Source organism: Paramisgurnus dabryanus, chromosome 19 (genome assembly GCF_030506205.2).
Source record: "Paramisgurnus dabryanus chromosome 19, PD_genome_1.1, whole genome shotgun sequence".
Taxonomy (NCBI): Eukaryota; Metazoa; Chordata; class Actinopteri; order Cypriniformes; family Cobitidae; genus Paramisgurnus; species Paramisgurnus dabryanus.
The window spans coordinates 11,908,234-11,932,702 of NC_133355.1; the positions used below are offsets into that span (position 1 = coordinate 11,908,234).

Sequence of the window (24,469 nt, forward strand, 5' to 3'; positions counted from 1 at the left end):
AATTGCTTGCTGGGTTTATGGTTTTACATCTACATTGAAATATACAGGAAACAAGGGACATATTTTGACAAAGCTGACAGGGAACATATAAAATCATTAGGCAAGGAGCTTCTATTTCACTTTGTGATACGAATTGGGGAATGGCTAAGTTTAGCTCTTTCATTCATGCATTTGGCAGACACTTTTATCCAAAGTAACTTACAGTGCGTTCAGCCTATATTTCCCCGGGGTTCGACCAAATGACCTTTGCGTTGCTAATAAAATGCTGAGCTACATAAAAATTTAGCTACAGAACTGCAAAGTCAAAGCTGGTCTCAAAAATGCAATCTTCCATCGTGCTTACTAATAAAAACTTGCATTTATAAGCAAGCATACAATTCCCTTCATTTGCAAAACAAAAAACTTGAATCTCTCTGCAAAGTTTACTGTGACAACTACGTTGACTAACATTGACATTTTATAAACTGTTTTATAATTTGAGGTATGATGCATTCAAACTGAATGTGAGGTTAATCATAAAAAAATATTGTTTGTTTAATAATTATTCATATAAATATAATTAATTATATTATATGCATGCATTGCAAATGTATGAAACAAGCTAAAATGTACAGTTGAAGATCAGGGGGCTTGCTCAGAAAGTGTTCCTCTTATTTAACTAGAGAGCTAACATGCAGATAGTTTTGTATAACAATTAACCAGCAACATTTCTTGCATTTTTTGTTTTACTAAAAATCTATAACATTAAAGGAAAACACCACCATTTTTCAATATTTTACTATATTCTTAACTCAACTTAGACGAATTAATACATACCTATCTTTTTTCAATGCGTGCACTTAATCTTTGTACAGTGTATTGTGAATGTGTTAGCATTTAGCCTAGCCCCATTCATTTCTTAGGATCCAAACAGGGATGAATTTAGAAGCCACCAAACACTTCCATGTTTTTTACTATTTAAAGACTGTTACACGAGTAGTTACACGAGTAAGTATGCTGGCACAAACTAAAACATAGCGATTTTTAAGCAGATAAAAAATTGGAACTATTTTAAATAGGGAAAACATGGAAGTGTTTGGTGGCTTCTAAATTTATCTTTGTTTGGATCCTAAGGAATGAATGGTGCTATGCTAAATGCTAACACATTCACGGCATGCTGTACAAAGATTAAGTGCATGCATTGAAAAAATATAGGCTTGTATTAATTAGTCTAAGTTGAGGTAAAAACATAGTAAAATTTTGAAAACGGTGGTGCTTTCCTTTAAGGTTTTAAACACTCTTTGATCTAGAAGAGATGCAGTGAACATCAGATATATTTGTTTGATGCTAGAGATATCCCTTTAGTTTCTTAACTCAAAAGACATGCCTTCAGAAAGATTATCTTAAAAACTGAGATGGTAAACATGTATATTTTCAAAGGAACCATTGCTCCATGGCTTTGGCAGTGCGTGAACCACTTATCTTATCAGTCCAGTTCTGAGTCCAGGTTAACACGCAGAATCCACTAGAACATCCATGTTAAAGGTTGATTGCTACAAGCCCAGAGACCTGAGATCATCTTCACCCCCCAATGATGGTTGTCCAGCTCTGGGTAATGTTCCAGGGTTGCACGAAAGGTGTCGTTGATGTTCAGGAACAGGTGCTTCCAAACTTTGCGATCTGGTCCGAGCGATCATGGGAGAAAGGGTCAGTAAAGGCTCTTTGGATCTGTCTGTATAAGAGGAAGCAGAAAGTGTGACAGGAAAAGAACCAGATGAAGAGCCAGGGGAGATGGTAGGGCAGACCAACTGCAGTTCCTGTGGTCTGAGCGGAAGCGATATTAATCCTCCCTGATGCATCCCGGGGTGCATTGGTGAAGGAAAGGGTGGGGTGGCCCAGGAGGAGCCCTGTCCCTGAAACGGGACAGAAGGAGAGGGATGTCCAGAGGTAAATGTTGATGTGCAGACACCTGGTGTTTGAGGAGAGGTCATCATGGATTCAATGAGAAAGGCGAGACTTCGCATGACTCGTCCTAGTTCAGCCACTTCCCTTCCTAGGGAGTTCACCTGCAACACATTACCATAAACAGGTGTCATTCACATTACATTTTTTGAATAAGTTTTATCGGTATTTAGACGTAACACTAAACTACAGTCAATCCAAAATCGTCTTATTAAAATTATTATTGATCTTCATTTGTATGATTCAGTGCAGTCACACCTTTGACCTCTCAGGGTGGCAGGGACTTTTTGTGTTTCACTGAAGAAATAAAATCAAATGGTGTGGATTTGAAACAACTCGAGAGCCAGTTTTTTTTTTTTTTTGGTGATAAACTGCCTTTTCAAAATAAAGTGGAACAGCTATATGGCTTATTAACCCCCTTTGTGTGTTTTGCATGGGCAATATCGTTCATTTTAAAAATACATATTATGTCCTACAGTACATTAAGAAGTCATTTAAAAAGGCAGAAACATCCAAAAATAGTAAGATAACGTTAAAATAGTTTCCCGCAGCCCCGGAAGAGTATGAGCTTAAAAAGTCATGGGTCATCCCACAGCACCCACCCATCTGTCTCTGTCTGCTAGAGCCAAAGTCTTATTTATTTAGCTCCTATGTGACATCATCGTGCAATTACTAAATTGATATTGAGCTATTTCTGTTTTGTTTTTTTATTCATGGTGTAGATTCTGATTTAATTATTTGACTTGATGTATAATAATATCTTAAATCTCAGTTTTATCTTGACCTCTCAAATGAGAAAAGGCCCATATAACAAACATACATTTGATAAATCAATGTTAGGGAAGATATGAAGAGTTTGGTTCCAAAACGCAATAAACAGCATTTAAAAAAAAATTAGTTACTGCCAAAATCAGTGTTGTATCAGGTCAGTATTAAAAAGTAAATTCTTCATTTTACGCAAGATCCGATATCCGTTGTGTTATTCTGTCATCTTTTCTTCCTTTTTCCAAACGGCGACAAAATCCAATCCTCCTTCTCTGCAGAATGCAATACGCTTAACCAACCACAGCGCACCAATCCATGCATTGTAAACAATAATGGTGGCGCTTTACACACAAAATCCTATAGTTTTCCTCATTTACTTTGTGATCAACAAACAACAAACAAAAACCAAATAGTAATTTTGATGGCATTGAAAAACCTGTGGTGGATTTCTGTGACGGGGAAGAAACAGAAGCCATCAAAATCGAATAATTTACGTGAGAGGCATTCGGCGAAAGAAAAATGCAGGCTGTTGCTTGTTCTCACACGACAGCATCAAGCTTCTGTCATGCCAACACATTGACCCCAGGGGATCTTATGAAAAACTTTACATTATTTTACTAGAAGTCAACAAAAATCAAGCAGGACCAAAACATTTTACAGCTGATCGCTGTCAAAAAAGTTCAGCGACGACATTCCAAGGATGTTATTATTATGACAAAGTAAGTGTTTTGATTAATGCCATTAATGTTTATTTTTTTAATCAGTGTATACCACTAGTCAACTAAATGAATATAAGATGGCAAAGATGAATGCACAGTAATATATGAATTAAATAGATTTATTGCATTTTGCGGAAAAAAATTATCAGTTTTATAATAAATCTTTGAAAATCAAATTATGAATTTGAACTTTTAATGTTATTATAATCTAAAGATGCTATGTGAAAGTTTGTTACAGAAAATAGTGTCACTTTCTTGGTATAAAACACATTTTTACCCAAATTAGTCAATAGCCTCTTTCACACAGTAATTCTAGTAAATTACCATAAATTTACCAGAATGAATTTAACAGTAAATACAAAAATGTGCTGTTCACACATGCAGTGACGTTCCGTCTTTTTACCAGTAAGACATCATTCACACATTAGTATCAAAATACCGGTAAACTCGGAGAGAAAGCGGAAGTTACCTGTGGCGCGCGGCCGCGAGCTCCGTGTCGTATTTGTACACAATGGCGGGTTATGACTTAATATCGTCGGTCCGTATTTTGTTGTTTTCACATCTGTGGCAAACGGTCGCAAAGTTGCTCGTGACCAAACAACATTACGTTAGGCGGCGTCAAACGGAACCTGTGTTTACACATTAGGCTTCACCGAGGGTGTGCTAAGGACGTCGGCAATTTGGCAAACATATGGTAAGCTGTTTTAAACAACTTTGAAGAAATGTGGATGTTTACTTCAGTTGTGCTCGACTTTTAAGCAGCATGGGTGTGGAAACGAACGTAAACAGTGCGGTGGTACACGCATCATCTGTTTAAAAACGTTCTGATTGGCCCGAGCTGTCAGCGCGGTCTGACGTCGTTCGTTCTAAATGCCGGTAATCCTACAGGTATATTTTTCGTTCACACATAGCGATTACCGGTAAATTACTGGTAATCTTACAACCTGTCTTACTGGTAAATTGGGAGCACTGATTTACCGGAAAGGTTCTGTTCACACATGACATGTTAACTGCAATTTACCAGTAAATTACCAGTAAAGACTGTATGTGTGAAAGGGACTAGTATGGATTTATCGCGTTTTGGAACCAAACTCTTCATATTTTAAAAATATAGCTCATCATGCTAAAACATATACTCATAATATATAAAACTAGTCAAGCTACTCTAAAAAAATCACAATGTAGGCACAGGAAGTAGATAACTACTCGCCTATTAAAGGGGGCAGTATATTTTTACATGCACTGTATAGACTAACCAATGAAGTGATTTATAATCCAAGCCATTTTTCGGCACAAAAACGATGAAGGTTTTTGAATGAAAGAATGAATAATTTAGAAATCATTATTAGACAGCATTAATCTTGAATGTAAATGTTAATAGAGCAACCACAGCTACTGTGGGAATGCCTACAAGTAACCAACCAGTGCAGTAACTGGTTACATGTAAACGGGGATTAAAGCTTAATAAAAGCTTTTTCAAAATACTTTAAAATATTTTAAAAACAGCTGAACGGCTATATGTGTCTAAAAACAAGTTACTGTACAACTTTGACTACTTTTAGTTTGTTCCCCTCCCAAATGACTTTTCCAGGCAAACGCACATTTAATATGCTTCCAGTTTAATATGATGTAACCAAAACTCAGTCTGACCCAAATTTGATTTGGATACCTATTATTACTTTCTGCCTGTGTATCTTCTTCCAGTTTCTTCCCTTTCTACACTCACAGTCCTCTTAAAGTAATAATGTTTGTGATGGTCCAGAACCAGATGAATCAGGCTGAGATGGACACAGATCTGGCAGCTAACCAATAAATTGTGCCAATAGGCGATAATACCCAATAATGAGGGTAATTGGGTAATGAACCTTAAATGTCATCAGTTGCAGCGAGGTACACGAAAACAGCTTATTATAACAGGAAGAGACAACAGGAAGAGAGCCCTCAACCTCTTGGTGGTCCAAACCAAGCATGGATTACAACTAAATCCTGCTGTGAGGCCAGCTGTCAAAAATATATAGTGAGATACAAGACATAGAATAAGAGAGAAGGAGAGAGAGAGAGAGAGAGAGAGAGGAAGCAGCAGGAAGTCCCTCTTATAGCATTACCTGTCAAAATCCCTCTTGTCAAAGTTATGGGTTAACAATCAAGACTCGAGCTGACATATGAATCCCATACTCATCAAAACTACACTGTCCTACTCTTTCTGTTTCCAGCCTTGACTCAATTATGCTGTAAGAAATGCAGCATAAGTTATGTAGTTGTTGCACAATTCAGAAACATACAGTGTAACACAACGAAAGAATGTAGAAAATAAATCAAAATCTGAAAGACAGACTGACAGTGAGACTTCCAGGGATAGATTTTCCATCCACAACTGATTCACCTCCATTGGGTTTAGAGTGGATTACACATAATGATAAATATACAATGTATACTGTGTGGGAAGCCACAGCGAGCATTAGAGAGGGTTCAAGGGCAAACCTCTTTCAGCATCATGGGGCCAGCCCTACTTTCCTCTTCTAATGAGTTTTATGTCCTCTAGTGTTTGAATAACATCCCTTTCCTCTCTCACAGCAGCTTGCCATATGGCTTGCGAGTACCTGCCGCCAGTAGCTCACCTAAACCGAATCATCTCTGTACTTAAATTTAACACTACACTCTTAAAATGGTTCTTTAAGGCACATTTAACATCTGAAGAACCTTTCTGTTTAAAAATAAAATATCATGAAAATCTGACTTTCATGAAACAAAAAAAAGACTAGTTCCACTCTTGATTAAAAATAACACAGGTAATTCAATTATAAAGTCCTAATATAATGATGACTGTACCTCTTGGTTGAGGTGGCGTAACTGCCCTCTGGTCTCCTCTGATTTAGCTGCCAACTCTACAAGAAAAGAAAACTGTTCTGTCACATTGATAACAAATTCAATGAAAACTTATTTTCCGAGGACATAAAGAAAGAATTCGCCAAGATATAAAATTTCTGTTATCAGTTAGTCACCCTTGTGATATTTGAAAGGTGTTATTTTAATCATTCATGCAATACAAATATGATGAATCGTATGGTGATTCACCACGTTAAGCTCCATAAATGAGCCTGTATGACTTTTGAGTCTTCTGAGGTTATGTGATAGTTTTTTTATGCAGTAACAGCAGTTGCATACATTTACAATCTGTCATTAAGCATGCAAAAACAAACGAATAAGAACCAGATTAAATGTTATTACAGCATTTTAGATTTAATATAAAAATATTTGTTTAGAAAAAGATAATGTACATTTTAACAAATGATAGTTAAATGCTAAAACCACGATAATCAAAAATAATAGAAATTGTGTGCCCCGCAATATTGCAATCCAGTTTGCAAGAAATGTATACAGTAGAAGTTACATCTCACGTCCCTGTAAAGCCTTTCGCTTACACACCTGCAGCAGTTGTGTTGGTATTAGTTTGACCACTGATGTTGTGCTGGTGACCAGAAGAAAATGTGAACGTATGGGAATTTTCAGGACCATCGCTGTCCTCGGTTCCATCCACAACCCTGAAAACACATAAACAACTCTCTACTGCTCTTATCACATCCAGTGAGCAAACGTCTATTTGAATTACTCTGTATCTTTATATAAAGAAGTCTTTTAATGGATTGTATGTGTGTTAATGTGTACAGACCTTGGACTGAGGTTTGAGAGGTCAGGCTTTGGAACAGCAGTCTGCTGAATGAGGAGCTTTTTGCTGGTTTGGTGATCATTTTTCTGCGTGTATGTTTTTTGTTTGGTTCCACCGCTCAGATATCGTTTCTGATCATCATCTTCATCATCTAACTCATCTTGATGCTCAGCTATTGGAGGATAGCGCTGGATCACATCTCCATTTCCCCGCCCCTCCAGCTGTGATTGGACAGAGGAGATTCTCAAATATAAACTGCACACAGTTAAGCCAAATGAAATTTAGGGTGCATTAATGTCCTAACCAAACCATGCCCAAGCGCTATTTCTAGTCCCTTGTCTTTCCTTTTGAACTGCGCTCGGGTGAGTTTGGCTGGGATAATGTGAGGATGCCCTTAGTTGACTAGCATTGAATAACTCAACATTAATGAAGTTTAAGAAAGTACAGGTAATTTGTGCTTGTTCACTTTACAAAGAATTTTTAAAAGCAATACGTTTCTTAAGGTCCTTTAGGTGGCATTTAGATAATTTGACGAAGGTCACAAGCTTGACTCCTACATTTAGCAAAATTCTTTCAATCTTTACTTCAATAGAATTTGTGAATACAAGAATAAAGAAACATAAAGATAAAGAAAAAATTTATTGTCTCTCTCTCACACACACGCACGCACGCACGCACACACACACACACACACACACACACACACACCTACAAACATTATAGTCTGTGTCCACAGTAAAGATATGGGATTTAAAATTTGGACAAAAGGACAGCTTATGCTTTTTGAAGAGAAACGAATTACATGGGATAACATGGATGTTAACATGAAAGCTTAAAGGGACATTCCACTTTTTTGAAAATATGCTCTTTTTCCAGCTCCCCTAGAGTTAAACATTTGATTCTTACCGTTTTGGAAACCAATCAGATCTCCGGGTCTAGCGCTAGCACTTTTAGCATAGCTTAGCACAATCCATTGAATCTGATTAGACCATTAGCATCGCGCTAAAAAATAAACAAAAGTTTTGATATTTTTTCCTATTAAAAACTTGACTCTTATGTAGTAACATCGTGTACTAAGACCGACAGAAAATTAAAAGTTGGGATTTTCTAGACAGATATGTCTAGGAACTATACTCTCAAACTGGCGTAATAATCAAGGACTTTGCTGATGTAACATGGCTGCAGCAGGCGTAGTGATATTACGCACTGCCCGAAAATAGTCCCCTGCTATTGAAAATAACCAAGGCGACTATTTTCGGGTAGTGCGTAATATCACTACGCCTGCTGCAGCCATGTTACATCAGCAAAGTCCTTGATTATTACGCCAAACTTTAGGGGAGCTGGAAAATGAGCATATTTTCAAAAAAAGTGTAATGTCCTTTTAAGATCATGTTGTCATTAAAGCAAAGGGTTTAATTTTTAAATTCAACACAAATGAATTCAAATTTAAGTCTGAATGTCGATTCAGACTTAAAAACCCTACTGTGAATGTGCAAACACATATACAAACATTCCCTCAAGGACCAATTAAGATAAAAAGCATGAAACAGCAAAGTGAATGCCCTCAGGTAAATTCATCATGTAAAAGTCATGGTCACCTGAACTTTGAACTTGCAAGAAACAACTGACCAGGCAATTTTAATAATACTGTATACTGATCTCTGACCTCTAGTCATATGGTGAGAGCACTAATGTCACAAAAACCAAACCCCAAAGGCTCGACCGCTTCTGGTCAATTATAGTCCCTGTAATGGCTTTTACTGCTTTTCACCTCACGGTTCTTACAAACATTGCCAATAACACGGCGAAACACTGCGACGCATTGTCGGATGGAAATACCAATCTCCATTTATAGAGCGCTTTAAATGTCAAGAGGTAAAACAAAGCAAATAGACGAGACGAATGCGAGGGTATTCCCCCATCTCACCCACTTTCGATCTCACCCCCCCTCCCTGTTCTATATATACCTGATTAATTACACTTTTCCTAGACTAATTTGGTCATTTTCCTCACGTTGAATAATTGAGCTCTCTCACGCTGTAATTGAAAGAGCGGCAGTTTCCTAAAGCAGTCAGTCATCCAGCACTTCAATAACCTCTGAAAACCCCTCCCCTCTCTCTAAAACACGCTGTTCCCCTTCCTCCAGCTCCACTCCCTCTCTGATTACTGCTTTAGGGATGGAAGGACAGAGAATGAGGAAGATGATGATCCTCGTCATCAATTCCTCGTTCTCTCTCTCCCTGCTGTTTCCGAGCTGTAGAGTTCTTGGCTTTCCTCATTAGGCAAATGAGCCGAGAGCTAGATCATTGTTAGGGAAATGAGCCCGGAGCTATTATAGTCAACACAGCACTGTTAGTGGATAAGTGCAGAGTGATTGACAGATGAGGAGGAGACACACCTGTGCGTCCATGGTCTTGCTGGACATTCTGGATAGCATCTGGAAAGTGAGATGTGAAAGTATTTTAGCAGATACATTTTTTTACAGAAAACAAAGCCATGTATTTCACATATATTCTAAAATTGATTTAATGTCAAACCCACTAAAATGCCTTGAAATGCACACCTTTGTCTAATGCTTTTTATGTAATTTAGTGAAACGGCAGTCCCGGGGTTGGATAGTGCAGATTAAAGGGACGGTATTATCCCCTTCTGACATCACAAGGGGAGCCAAATTACAAGTACCTATTTTTTTCACATGCTTGCAGAGAATGGTTTACCAAAACTAAGTTACTGGGTTGATCTTTTTCACATTTTCTAGGTTGGGGACTAAATAGCGTCTCCAACATTTTCGTTAAGTTTCACGTATGTTGAAACAGCAGCCGCATTAGCCGTGATGTCCCATGGATCACTGGAGCATTCTGTCGTTCTGTAAACATAGCAGTTTTACTTTGCCTTGGCATTTTAAAACCGCTTTTTCTCAAAAGAAGAATGTGCAAATCTGGCAAAAGAGCTTAAACAAGCTAAAGAACGAATCTCTAGTGTAGTTGATTCACTACACCACCTGTCTAGCGCAGGATCAGTAATGTCGAGTGGAGACTTACGTAGCTCTCTCGGCCTTCCCTTAAGTTGTAGGTGAGATCGTGAGTGATGTCTTGAACAAAACGGTGGGAGTATTCAGGATACAGGTTGAGCACCTCATACAGACCCCTCAGATTAATGCACTGCAGGTCACAGTATGTCAGCGACTTCACATCGGCGTTCGTCTTTATGACACGGTCATCAACAGACATGTTTGCACCAATCAGATCGCCTTTGCCTGGACAGGTAACACAAAAGAAAACCACATGCAAACAAATGCAAAAACATATGTTGCTTTTAACTATACATTTTTTGGCTGCCACATATCAGAAACCCTGTTTATACCTGGAATTAAAGTTACTATGAAATTGAAATTCTTATCAAATTACCAGTGCCCTACATTACTTTAAAAAAATATATATGTGCCCAAGTGATCTTTAATCAAAAACGCAAATCTGCTACCCTTAACTTCACTTTTCACATGAGGAATGGCGCAGGGGCGGAGCTAACAGAGACTGGTTCCCGCCCCCGGAAAAGATCATGGCGATTAGCAATTAGCAACATGGGCCAACCTTCAACGATCCAGTCAGTTTGCGATGGACGAAATCAAGTGCCACCCTTCTGTTTCATTTCAGAAGCCATTTCACATACGCCACAATATGGAAATGAAGACCATTGCTACTTAAATTTCATTGTGACTTTAATATATATCTTGTGTGATCCAATCACAAGCCTTAACCCTTTTATTGTTTACACATGTTGGTAACAATTGTTTGTTTTCCTGCATGGATATGTAAAGACTTTTACAAATTTGTTGATTTGATGATAATTTTCAAGTCTTTTAAAGAACTGCCATTTAAATATGGTTTGCTTCGATCAGATCACAAAAAATATATTTACATCTCTGTTTAGCATTGTTTACATATAGATCATAAGAAATATATATGGAGTTCAGACGCAAAAGCTGCAAAATGCCACCTTTGTCAAAAATGAGATTATCATATTAAAAGGGAAAGCTCTCCCCAAAATTCTGTCATCATCAACCTCATGTTGTTCTAAACCTGTATAAGTTTCTTTATTCTGTTGAATAAAAAAATATATTTTGATTAAAGATGGTTAGCACACATTTGGCGGTACACATTGATTTCTATAGTATTTTCTTTCCTATTATGGAATCAATGGGTACCTTTAACTGTGTGGTTATCATCATCTATCCAAATATCTACTTTTGTGCTCAAAAGAATTAAGAAACGCCATGTTAAACACCCACCATGTAAATTTTCCACTTAGTGTATGAAAGAATAATTTTATGAATGGCGGCGTGCAAAACGACCGAATGTGGCAGTGACATGGATCACAGCACCCCCTAATGTGTGGTTAATTTTTACATTCTGACTTTTTTATTTACATGTTTATAGCATCTTTGGTGATGTTGCAAATGTTTACTATGTCTTGTTCAACAAATGTCATTTTGGTAACACTTTACTTGAAGGGGTGTTGACAATGAAAAGTTTATTAGTCAGTGATTGAAATGTCTTATTTTAACAAGTGTGACTTTATCTATTTTATTAATATTTAAAGGGGCGGTGAATTTGTCAATTTTATTGTTTTATACTGTTGTCTGAGGTCTACTTATGATGTTCGCGTGGTTTTCACATTCAAAAACATCAAAAACAATAAGTAATAGGCTATTTTGTAACATGGATTAGTGGCTCTCTGGAGAAAAGCTTCGTTTGAAGGGGCGGGCCGCATTGAAGACGTGGACGTAAACACCCACTGCTATGATTGGACGGCTTCATTCCCCGTCATTACATGTGGGGAAATGTTTTAAAAACATTAATGTGTAAAAATAGCAGCCAAACACATATATGTTTGAGCCACAAAAGATTCTGGGTGCTAAAGATGATACACATAAATGACAATCCGTATAGTAAAGTAGAAACAAAACTTTAAACTCGACGTGACTAAAGTACCGTATACAACACATTAAGCACGCATCAGTTTTTAAACTGCGGCTGATAAATCCTTATCAATAACTTTGTTTATTTGTATTGTGCTTTTGAGTTTGCTCTTAGATACATGTAACGTTACATACCACAGTTATATGATAAAAAAGCTTTGTTGAGTGTTTGACCGTTCAAACGCAACTTGCTTAAATTATCGTATACAACACAGTAAGCGGGCATCATAATCTAAATTGCGGCTGATAAGTCCTTCCTTATCACTACCTTTGCATATTTCTACCGTTAAATTAGAATCGTATTGTTAAGTGTTGCACCTTTATTAAACGTTTAATGTTTTTAGTAAATTAAAACAGTCAAACATACGTGTTTAGACACGGATGTTACAACAGGACATATCAAGCGATCTCTTCTAACAAAGCAATAGTGAAACGCAGTAACTTAAATAAAGTAAAATGTCTTACTGGTTGTGTCATTTTCGTCAGATCCAATATAAGTGGTGCTTTTAATCACAGTCTCTCTGCAAATCAAGCATTGACTTGCTTCTTTACAAGTGAATCCGCACAGTACACAAGGTAATCAAAAACTCCCCACGCGAGCTGGAACTCTTCAAAAACAACCTTTATCTACGCATTCCTAATGTTATGTTCTGAGCCTCAGAAATAAAGTATTCAGCTTCTGTGTTGTTCCCACGCGGTTCTTCCACAACCCAAGACTTCGTTACCATGGTTACTCTATCATAACAGATCACCACGTCAAAATAAAAGTCTATCAGAAAAAATTTATTTAAAAGTCATTTTGGTTACATTTGGCAATCTTTAAAGACATGTTTACTGATTGAGACACACGTGTGTCACGCACAGCTGTGGGCGGGGCTACAAAAGTGGTCGTTGTATTTGGCTATGGGGAGGTGCTTCAATTCTACTTTGACATCATATTTCTCCGAATTCCACACTTGGCTGTAAAACTGGCTTGGTGCCAAAAACTGTTATATTTCAGTAGCATGGACATTTTCAGTTCTGAAACTTGCAGGATGTTCATTTAACTATGATGACCTCTTATATAACAAAGAATCGAGTTAAAATTAAGTATTTGATTCACCGCTCCTTTAATAAATTCAAGAACCTCTACATCTAATAAAGAGCACGGTAACACTTTACTTGAAGAGGTGTGCATAAGACTGACATGACACCTTTGTAATCACAACATGACACGTCCCTTGGCATAAAGGAGATTTTATTTACTTTATTTACTTTTATTAACTGTCATTAAGTGTCATTCGTTCAGCCGTCCAAACACAGCCCTTACGTCTAGACTAAACAGGGCAAAATTTGAGCTGTCAGTGAAAATTTAATAGATGTCTAATCATAGCCCAAAATAAATGGGTAACACATAACTTGAAGGGGTGTTCATAAGATCTTCATAATCATGGCATGGCACATCACATGAACATGAAGGAGATTTTATGCACGTTTTTTACAACTGTCATCAAGTGTCATTCGTTCAATTATGTCATTTTTAATGCAAAGATGACATTGTTTAAGATGTCTCTGTTATGACAATTTAAAATTAACCAATTCAACTTGTCATGACAACTTGATATTACCAAGACAACATAACTGACCACTTTTTACCAGTGATACAAATATAATTTGTCATTAAAATGTCCTTAAGTCTTAATACTCTGTCAGATAGTTTTATAACAGCATCATGAATATTCTTCAGTTCATAATTTTTTTTAAGTTTCCTCCAGGTGTTCAATAAATAAAATCAATCATCCAATAAAAATAAAAAATTAAATTGATAATATTTTATTGCATTTGGAAACACATTCACCTAAATTTAAAAAAACAGTACAATAATGGGTTAAGCCATGCAGCGTTGGGTCCATATCACTGGAAAACAGTTAATTACATTAAATTAATTTATTAAATTAATTAAATGGTTTTGTTAGGTTTTTTTGTCCATGTCAGAAAATTTTTAGAACCCTCTGTGTGTATTGTGCACATACATAAAGTTAAATTTAATCTTTTGATGTGTCTGTTGCATTTTGTTAAGGTATTTATAAGTTTTGTAACACTGTAGTTGAGGTCAAGAAAAATATTCATTAAGCTATTATAAATGTATTTGACAGAGTATTAACACTTAATGACATTTAAAAGAAAAATTACGGAACCTATACATTAGAGCCTGATAAAAAATTTTTTTTTACAAGAAAACATGGCAGACACACTTAGAGGGTTTTGCATCTGAACTCCTAGCATCGGATTTTATAAGTAGCAAAAAAAACATTTACAGTATATACTGTAGACAGCTAAAGCTTTAGTAGAATTCAATGTCAGAGAGACCTTTCTCTGTCAGCAGGAAGGTGAAAGATGGAGTGTGTTTTCCCCTGTCGAAATTTATATTGTGATAATAACACAAACACAGGCAGGACCAACAGGAAGATGGAATTTTTTTTTCACACATTTGCTCTCTGTCTTGTGAGCCTGCTGTGTGTTTGTGAAGTCCCACAGAGAGAGTGACTGATCGCATTGGGCTGCTTGTACTGTCTGATGTACACACAACCCCTTAACCCATCTCTCATATAAATCAAAGTTTTCACTTAATGAGAGGCAGTAATTGTTTTCTTCACAATACTTCATTAACACCTGTGCCCTGAAACTAGCATGAGAGAATTACATAAACAAATATGGTGGCCTGGTGGGTAGGACACATGCTGTGACATGTTGCAGGGTGGCACTAAAACACAAGCAAATGTGTGAATATGACTTTGGCAATTTTATCGAAACTGCAACTCTACAAAAATGGCAACAACACCAAATATACCAACTATATTTATGTTAAATAAATGGCTTGAAAACCATCTTCAAGCCTATAGGCCAGATTCTATGCTTAGCCAGAAAGCTTTGAAGCAATTTCTACCTATCAGTCATTGTGCAGAGAGCATGATATTGTCATTAGAGAATGCAATTTTATCAAATAATGTCATAATAAACAGTGGTCTCAAACTCCTGGCCCAAAGGCAATTTGTAGCCCTCCCTCCCCCTCTCTGTGGCCCGCATCTGCTGTCAAAAATATAATATAATCCGTCCCGCAGAAAGATTTTTATTTACTTGGTTTCATATTCACTGCAAAAAATTATTTTCAAGAAAACAATTCTTAGTATTTTTGTCTTGTTTTCAGTAAAAATATCTAAAAATTCTTAAATTAAGATGCTTTTTCTTAATGAGCAAAACGACTTATTTAGAAAATAAGTCTAGTTTTTAGACCAAAAATATCAAATTTAAGGGATTTTGTACAAAAGCAAAAAAATCTGCCAATGGGGTAAGCAAATTTTTTCTTGAATTTGTCTTGAATTTAGTGTTTAAGAAAAATGTTTTTTTTGCTTATTGGCAGATGTTTTATGCACAAAATCACTTAAAGTTTATATTTTTGGTCTAAAAACTAGACTTATTTTCTTGGGTCGTGTAGCTCATCAAGAAAAAGCATCTTAATTTAAGAATTTTAGATATTTCTACTGAAAACAAGACAAAAATACTAAGAAAGAAAGTAATTTTTTGCAGTGTGCACATGCGCAGAACATTTGTGCTGAAGTTCACGTCTTATTTACGTATCACATGATTGATGTCACAGAAACATGCAATAGCAAGGCAATGGCAACATGCATTATTAAGGTAATGGGGTCACATGCTGTACATTATGCAGCATTCATGCGTACTTTTATAATATTAGGCTACATAAAGCAATAAAAGAGCATCGTGCCTTTTGAATATTGCTTTTTTTATTGCCTATATCTAAAGAACACCTTTCTCCAATCCAGCTTTGCATATTTATCCAGAGATAAAGCGTGAATTTGACGAGAGATGCTGTGCCTGGGTTGCGTTGCCAAGTCCTCTGCTTTTTTCGAGTTTAGATTTCGGCTACTGTTTAAACTGTCTCCGCGAGTATTTTTTTTCTGCAGGTTAAAGATGAAAGGATTGTGTTTATTAGTTGTTGGTATTTGGGCTGTGAATAAGATGCTTTTGGGCTAGTCCATTTCAAAATTTTGTGCATGTAAACATAGCATTTTCCACTACGCGATCAGTTAATTTGGTCGGGACTGTGGAGTGTTAGTCCAGAGAAGATCTGTTATGGGGTTACTCAGCTGTTACTTAAAAAGCTGCGGCGGGGTTAGTTCACGCCAAGTCACAGTTCAAATGGCGACACCTCATATAGGAAGGGAGAGGTGGAAATGTAATGCAACACATATTGAACTACAAATGAGAAAAAAAGGTATCAGGTGCCCAGGTTAGAAAAAGAGGTAAGATGAGGAGAAACGTGCAAAAGATAAAAGTATGTATGCAACTCACTCATCTCAATATAAGTATAGTATGAAGTATTTCCTTATATTGCTTGCTACAGTGGCGGCTCGTGACTGCTCATCCAAGGGGGCGCTAATTCAAAATAAGTGTTTGGAGTGTCATGTGTGTGGTTCCTTTTTTCAAATTATGTGTTCTGCGCGTTAAGAGATCCTGTGTGCATCACGTGTTTTGTCAAAATAAGTGCCTGCTGCACACGCGTCAAAACCGTTTATGATAAAAGAGACGCTCACATTCACAAAATACACGCAAGACACTCCCTTAACAGTAAACTTTGATTACGCATGAGATTATGCGAGTATCTGGCAAACACGGGTGTCTCTTTTATCATAAACCCTTTAGACACATCTGCAGCAGGCACTTATTTTGACAAAAAATGTGATGCACACCTATTCTCTCGAAGCGCAGAACACATATTTTGAAATTACGAACCCACACATGATGGGCTACATACATGTAACGAACTTCGCATCGAGCGCCCTCGAAAAAAGAAGTCACCGGCTGGCACTGGCCTGCTATGCAGTTACACATAGAACAGTAGCCTAATATAGATTTTTACAGAGACTGAACATAACCAAGTCAAGTCTGTGAAAAATCCTAAATAAATCAAAACAGAAACACTACCTGGTTGCAAAAAAACTTATTATAGTTAATAAATGTATTCAGGAATTTATTTTTTAGTTTAGGGAAAGGTATTAATATGAAGTTATTTAAGATAAGATTAAGAAATGATTTATACTATTAAAATAATATATAAAAAGACAGTTTGTATATATGTTATGTTAAGATAATATTTACAGAAATATATATATATATATAAAATAGCTCTGTGGCCCTTCAACGAGAACGAGATCTCAGAAATGGCCCCAAACCAGTTTGAGTTTGAGACCCCTGATCTATACTGTATAAGGTCAGTGTAAAGATGAGTTCAGTGTTTGATTTATGTGACATTAGATCTTAGATGTTTCTCTTCTGCTCCAATACAACGGTCTCTGTGTGCATGCATGTTTTTGGAAAGCGTGGAGGAGGTGTGTCACATATAATGGATAAATCATTTAGTCTCTGTAAACATGCAAATATTCAAAATGAAGCAAATAATATGACAAAGACAGCACTTTAAAGACGCATTATTAAAACTGGAACTCTGTGTAAACTAACCAAGGATAGCTAGCACCATGTTGTCCTTAAGCACCTCCATAGATCCAGAACAGACAAAGAAAAGGGCCTGCAGAGCATCTCCCTGCCGCAGCAGATACTCGCCCGGCGCGCAGAACGTCGTCTTTATGTGCAGAGACAGAGAACGAAGACACCCGCGACTCAGAGAAGAGAAGACAGACAGCTCCAGGATTTCTTTATTTAGATGCATTGCAATGTCTGAACGCATCTCATCGGGAAAATCCTTTAATAGCTGTAGAGAGAAAACAGGAAAGAAAATGTGAAATGAAAAGGGGAATGAAATGGAACATCAATGACATCATCTGTACCCTCATCTACTTTTATTTATGCAGCTGTACATTAGATTCATTAAACTTGCATTAAAGTTATTTTGCATGTTTTACCACCTAAAAAACGCGAGCATCCATCCAGCTTCACACATCCTTCAGCCTGACCAAATGACATCTGTCACTCTCCCCTTCACTCACACACACACACAACTCTCCCCTTCCCCATATTTCTCTTACTCCTGCTCTCCGGCCATCAGCCTCAGCCATCTATTATTCATAAATCTGTGATTTAGCAAGATGTTTAGATTCCATCTCTTTTTTACACTATCTCTCTCGACTCTGGAATAATGTCCTGGGCTCAAGGACAGAACATAGGAAGTTGTCGCCCTCCTCTATGTGCACTGTACTTGCCTTTGTAATTCCCTTCGTTATAGATTTGGTATATTATTAAGCTGTCATGAAACCTTAGAAGATAGCACTTTTATAGTGTAATATAATATTTGGTATATATTCACCAATAGGCAACATTAGAGTGACGTCCAAAATAAAATGGCAAAGTTGTCTCGCCTAGCACAGTCCAGCTGTGTTCTGCATCAACCTACAGTGCATTAGAAGCTATACATATCACCTAGGTTCAAACCCATGACCTTTTTAGCTGTTAATGCATTGCTCTGCCAGCTGAGCTTGGAGCACTGATTTACCTCTGCAGTCTGTTACCTCGTTCGAGTCGATGCCGTTGTTGACAGACCAGGTGGTCTGAAAGTATTCCAGCATGCGCTGTTTGAGGCTCTGGGGCAGGTGGTGCACACGGATGAAATCTTTCAGGTCTTTAGTGCGCGTGTGGTAGGAGGACCAGCGCGAGTACATGCGCTGGATGATGGCTGTCACATTGCCGAAGACCAGAGCGTGCATCAATGCTGCAAAAGACACAATTAAACACAGGCCTACATTAATAAACAGTACATCTCTGTTTTTATACTTGAAGTTGAGAGAAATGGATAGATAGAAGATAAATAGATAAGATGGGATAAGGAACTGTTGCAAGGCAGATAAAGTCAAGTATGTCTTTTAAAGTATAATTTCACTTACGCAGGTGATTATTTAATGTGTAGATACGTGTTGCTGTGTGCAATTGGGTATTACTGTATGTTTGGGAAGGGGGCAGAACTGCCCTGTGGCGACGGGTGACATTTCACAAAATAAAGGCCATAAATTTTCAATGCAAGCAGCTGGTGTGGGCTCACATTATCCCATGTGTCGACAGACAAACATGTGTAAACACACATAAACACAATGACATGTTGCCTGTTGTACGGTGCATATTGTCTGACCTTAATTTACGTGTATTGTGTAGAAACTGTGTTTTGTTTTTAAGAGATATTTATAGCATACCTTTTGCTATATTCATTTGTCTTGTACAACCCAACACAGATGCGACCTCACTCTCGGTTTATAATCCAAGCTTGTCATAATGTGAATTATATTTAAATGAACCTCTAAAACTTCAACCTGCCTGTACAAACACACACGAACCTCCGATGAGCATGGTGCAGATGGAGAAGATCTTTTCTGCATCTGTGTTGGCAGAGACATTTCCGAAGCCCACGCTGGTCAGGCTGCTGAGGGTGAAGTACAGCGCCGCTATGTAGATGCTTCGTAAAGACGGTCCACTGCTAGCCGTTCCATTGACCGGGGACGCGCTCATCCCCTCGTATGGAGACTCCAAACGCTTCCCGAGCTCATGCAGCCAGCCTGAGGAGAACGAAGTAAGACCAAGAAAAAGAAAAATGAGATGTTATTAAATGTTTGAAATTACTTTTGTAGACAAAAATATAGTTTTGCCAAACATACAAATTTCTTTTATGAGATAACTAAAAAAAAAAAAATAAAATAATATATATATATATATATATATAAATATAAAATGGATGACTTAGACTGAATATTACAGTTATATTTAGGCATTTAGCGGACTCTTTTGTCCAAATCAACTTACAAAGATTAGGAAACAATAAAAGCGATGTGTCGTAGGGAGGCAATAGTACAAAAAGTGCTTATAAAATATAATTTAATCCGTCCTGCAGAGAGATTTTTATTTACTTAGTTTCATGTTTATTTGATTATTGAATATTGAGGAAAAAGCAGCCTATAATAGCCTAGAATAAATGTAATATTTTTTAAATGCATCTCAGGGTGAAGCTTCCTGATAAGCTTTTTTTTTATGAGAATCTGAAATGATGTATAAATAAACTTTATATTGATGTATGGTTCGGATCAGACAATATTCAGGATACTATTTGTAAATCCGAGGGTCCCAAAAAATCTAAATATTGAGAAAATCGCTTTTGAGGATGTCCAAATGAGGTCCCTAGGACTGCATCCACTCACAAAAATATAAAAATAAGTTTTGATATACACTCACCTAAAGGATTATTAGGAACACCATACTTATACTGTGTTTGACCCCCTTTTGCCTTAATTCTACGTGGCAATGATTCAACAAGGTGCTGAAAGCATTCTTTAGAAATGTTGGCCCATATTGATAGGATAGCATCTTGCAATTGGTGGAGATTTGTGGGATGCACATCCAGGGCACGAAGCTCCCGCTCCACCACATCCCAAAGATGCTCTATTGGGTTGAGATCTGGTGACTGTGGGGGCCATTTTAGTAAAGTGAACTCATTGTCATGTTCATGAAACCAATTTGAAATGATTCGAGCTTTGTGACATGGTGCATTATCCTGCTGGAAGTAGCCATCAGAGGATGGCTACTAAGGCACTAAGGGGCCTAAAGTGCCCCAAGAAAACATCCCCTACACCATTACTCCACCACCACTATCAGCTTGCACAGTGGTAACAAGGCATGATGGATCCATGTGTTTTCATTCTGTTTACACCAAATTTTGACTCTACCATCTGAATGTCGCAACAGAAATCGAGACTCATCAGACCAGGCAACATTTTTCAAGTCTTCAACTGTCCAATTTTGGTGAGCTCGTGCAAATTGTAGCCTTTTTTTCCTATTTGTAGTGGAGATGAGTGGTACCCGGTGCGGTCTTCTGCAGTTGTAGCCCATCCGCCTCAAGGTTGTGCGTGTTGTGGCTTCACAAATGCTTTGCTGCATACCTCGGTTGTAACCAGTAGTTACTTCAGTCAAAGTTGCTCTTCTATCAGCTTGAATCAGTCGGCCCATTCTCTTCTGACCTCTAGCATCAACAAGGCATTTTTGCCCACAGGACTGCCACATACTGGATGTTTTTCCCCTTTCACACCATTCTTTGTAAACCCTAGAAATGGTGGTGTGTGAAAATCCCAGTAACTGAGCAGATTGTGAAATACTCAGACCGGCCTCTCTGGCACCAACAACCATGCCACACTCAAAATTGCTTAAATCACCTTTCTTTCCGATTCTGACATTCAGTTTGGAGTTCAGATGATTGTCTTGACCAGGACCACACCACTAAATGCATTGAAGCAACTGCCATGTGATTGGTTGATTAGATAATTGCATTAATGAGAAATTGAACAGGTGTTCCTAATAATACTTTAAGTGAGTCTATTTACTTTAGTAAATTTGACAAAATATTTTCATGGAACATCTTTACATAATATCCTTATGATGTATTTTTAGCTTTTCAAACTTTTGACACTTTATGGCAGGGTTCACCAAATCTTACTCTGGAGGGCCGTAGAACTGCAGAGTTTAGCTCCAACCCTATCAAACACACCTGAGCAAGCTAATAAAGGTTATTATGATTAATCACAGGTGGGTCAGTTTGATTAGGGTTGGACCTAAACTCTGTAGTGCTCAGGCCCTCCAGGGTAAGATTTGGGGAACCCTGCTATATGGTAATCAGACAACACAGCAGTATTTTAATCAGAAACAATATACCAAGGTATTGCTACGCTTTTTATTTGGTAACCTTGGGTACAACAAGGCAGAATATCACATCAATTGTTCCAGTCTCACAAAAACAGTTCTTTTATAATCATGCATTGTTTGGATGCATACTCAGACATCCTCACACACAGATGTTTTTCATGAAACAACCCTTGTGCTGGCTGAAAAGTAGGTACCCATCCATCCCTACTTTCTAAATCAGGGTACCAGAGAGGAGACTCCAGTGTTGCTATAGTAACTGCCCATCAGAGCAGGCCGAGGGTCAGTCGTTGGATGTAAAGTGGAAGAGCAGCTTTCCCTCAATACTGATCAGGGACCAGGCATTGGGAATGCTGGTACTTTTACAGCGGTCTGTCATTATGAACCACAGAGCAGCACACTGGGCCTAATTACAGCCCCTCCTACAGACAAGATGAAGAGGAAGGCCAGCGGCACAGCGTTGGGGTGACTGGTTTGCTGATGTTCACCCACTTTTTTTACATTCTGTTGCTCACTTGACTGCTTGCGATCTCTAGTGCATTTTTCCTATCTTTCTGCTTGTCCACTATGAGTCTAAAACACATCTAGGAGTGTCAGTCTTATCTCTTTTCTACTGTAACTATAAATTCTGCTCTTTTTATTATAGTCTGATGTCTTTATCACACACTCTCTCTCTTTCTCTCTCACTCACATAGCAGCGTTAGATTAAATCCATCCGTATTATGTTCATAATGCAATTTTAACCAATCTATTCTGAGCTGATATTTCACAGACGGTTTCATTAGGAATCGATCAGATCAAATTACACATTACAGTAGACAGACCCAGACTTAAAATTAAATAACATACCGTAAGGTTTTTTTCAGTGGAAATAACTGCTCAATCATTACCGCTTTGCTTTTTATAAGATGCACACAAAGTTCAAGTTAGTAGGACAATTTGTGTATAGGCTGATAAAATGCAAACATATATTGACTTTTAAACAGTTTATTAACATTATATAAGTTGACCTGCAGGGAAGAAAAACTACTATAATGATAAGTATAATGTTATGCCGTTCCATATTCATGCTTTACTTTCTTACCTATATCCCAAGAGTCTGCATTGCCCTCCACCTCTTTTTTGCCAATGATGTACCAGATGCAGGCCATCCAGTGAGCCAGCAGTGCAAACATGGACATTAGCAGTGTCAGCACCACCGTACTGTGCTGGGAGTATCGGTCCATCTTCTGTAGCAGACGGAGGAGCCTCAGCAAGCGTACGGTCTTCAGCAGATGGACAACTGACACCTGGAAGAGAGAAGACGTCATTCAGGGATTCTCACAGTGGATGTGGAGGATTTGCTGAGTGTGCGTTTAAGTTTGTGAAGGGCACATGCTAGTTAACTGCCAGTTTTATATAGACTACAGCGATATAATTAGAACCAGGTATATTCTAGCAAATAAAGGAATATAGTGGGAAGCAGGTGTAACATATAAGACTAAGTACTATAAAATACCGGCTTGTTTTTAACTCTGGGTAAATACTGCACAGAACATACACTCGCAGAAATAAAGTACAAGAAGGTGCAAAAGTTGTCACTGGGGTGGTAGACTAAAAGTAGGGTCGTCAGTAAAGCCAGTTAATTGATTTCAGATGGAGCGGCGTTTACTACAAAGAGGCGTAGTTCACTGAAAAGCTAGGCAATATTTCATTTATAATCGCAGGTTATAAATGATACAGCTTTACAGACGAGAGGCGCGTGACAATCGCATGCGATTTATCGTGCAGCCCTAACCAAAAGTACATTTATGTACACAGAAGGTACACTGGTACCTAAGAGGTACATACTGGTACCCTTAAAACTACATACAGTGAGGAAAATAAGTATTTGAACACCCTGCTATTTTGCAAGTTCTTCCACTTAGAAATCATGGAGGGGTCTGAAATTGTCATCGTAGGTGCATGTCCACTGTGAGAGACATAATCTAAAAAAATCCAGAAATCGCAATGTATGATTTTTTAACTATTTATTTGTATGATACAGCTGCAAATAAGTATTTGAACACCTGTCTATCAGCTAGAATTTTGACCCTCAAAGACCTGTTAGTCTGCCTTCAAAATGTCCACCTCCACTCCATTTATTATCCTAAATTAGATGCACCTGTTTGAGGTCGTTAGCTGCATAAAGACACCTGTCCACCCCATACAATCAGTAAGAATCCAAATACTAAAGGGCGATTTATAGTCGTGCGTAGGTCCTACGCGTAGCTATGTGCGTAGCTCTGCGTAGCCTGACGCGCACCTCACAACATTTTTAACAGCGCGCCAGATCTACGCGGACCGCAAGCGCTGTGATTGGTCCACCAGAACCCCTCCCGTCAGGTAAAAAAAACTGCGTCATAGGTATTTCCGTTTGTGACAGTGAAAACAAAGACGAGCCAAGTTGAGGAGTGAACTCAAACTGCATCAAAAGTCGCTGTTTATTTACTTCCATCATTGCTGGTCTTCTCAAATTTTACACAACAAGTTGCTGTTTCTTCTTCATTTGTGGGTTAACTTGCTTAGCTTCTTCTTTTGTGACTTCTTCTGCTGCTACTGTGGTTACACGCCTGATTACTGCCTACCAGCGGTCTGCAGGTGTGTTTGCACGTCGACGGGGTCGAGTATAAATGAAAACCGACGCGGAACCTACGCCGTCGCAGCTACGCCGTAGGACCTACGCACGACTAT

General features: G+C 37.9%; 1 protein-coding gene across 1 annotated transcript in view; it reads right to left on the minus strand.

Annotated features, from left to right (window-relative positions):
• Positions 1 to 1,209: 1,209 nt before the first annotated feature.
• The window catches only part of kcnh8 (potassium voltage-gated channel, subfamily H (eag-related), member 8), a 52,538-nt gene continuing 29,278 nt past the window's right edge, over positions 1,210 to 24,469 (minus strand). Inside the window, exons 7-16 of the mRNA XM_065289030.1 lie at positions 22,842 to 23,046; positions 19,411 to 19,629; positions 18,595 to 18,794; positions 17,591 to 17,840; positions 10,134 to 10,348; positions 9,491 to 9,529; positions 7,096 to 7,313; positions 6,852 to 6,967; positions 6,255 to 6,310; positions 1,210 to 2,045 (exon numbers count right to left, since the gene is read on the minus strand). Of these exons, the coding sequence (XP_065145102.1) occupies positions 1,533 to 2,045; positions 6,255 to 6,310; positions 6,852 to 6,967; positions 7,096 to 7,313; positions 9,491 to 9,529; positions 10,134 to 10,348; positions 17,591 to 17,840; positions 18,595 to 18,794; positions 19,411 to 19,629; positions 22,842 to 23,046 (2,031 nt within the window). The 3' untranslated portion in view covers positions 1,210 to 1,532. The remainder of the gene's footprint in view (positions 2,046 to 6,254; positions 6,311 to 6,851; positions 6,968 to 7,095; positions 7,314 to 9,490; positions 9,530 to 10,133; positions 10,349 to 17,590; positions 17,841 to 18,594; positions 18,795 to 19,410; positions 19,630 to 22,841; positions 23,047 to 24,469) is intronic.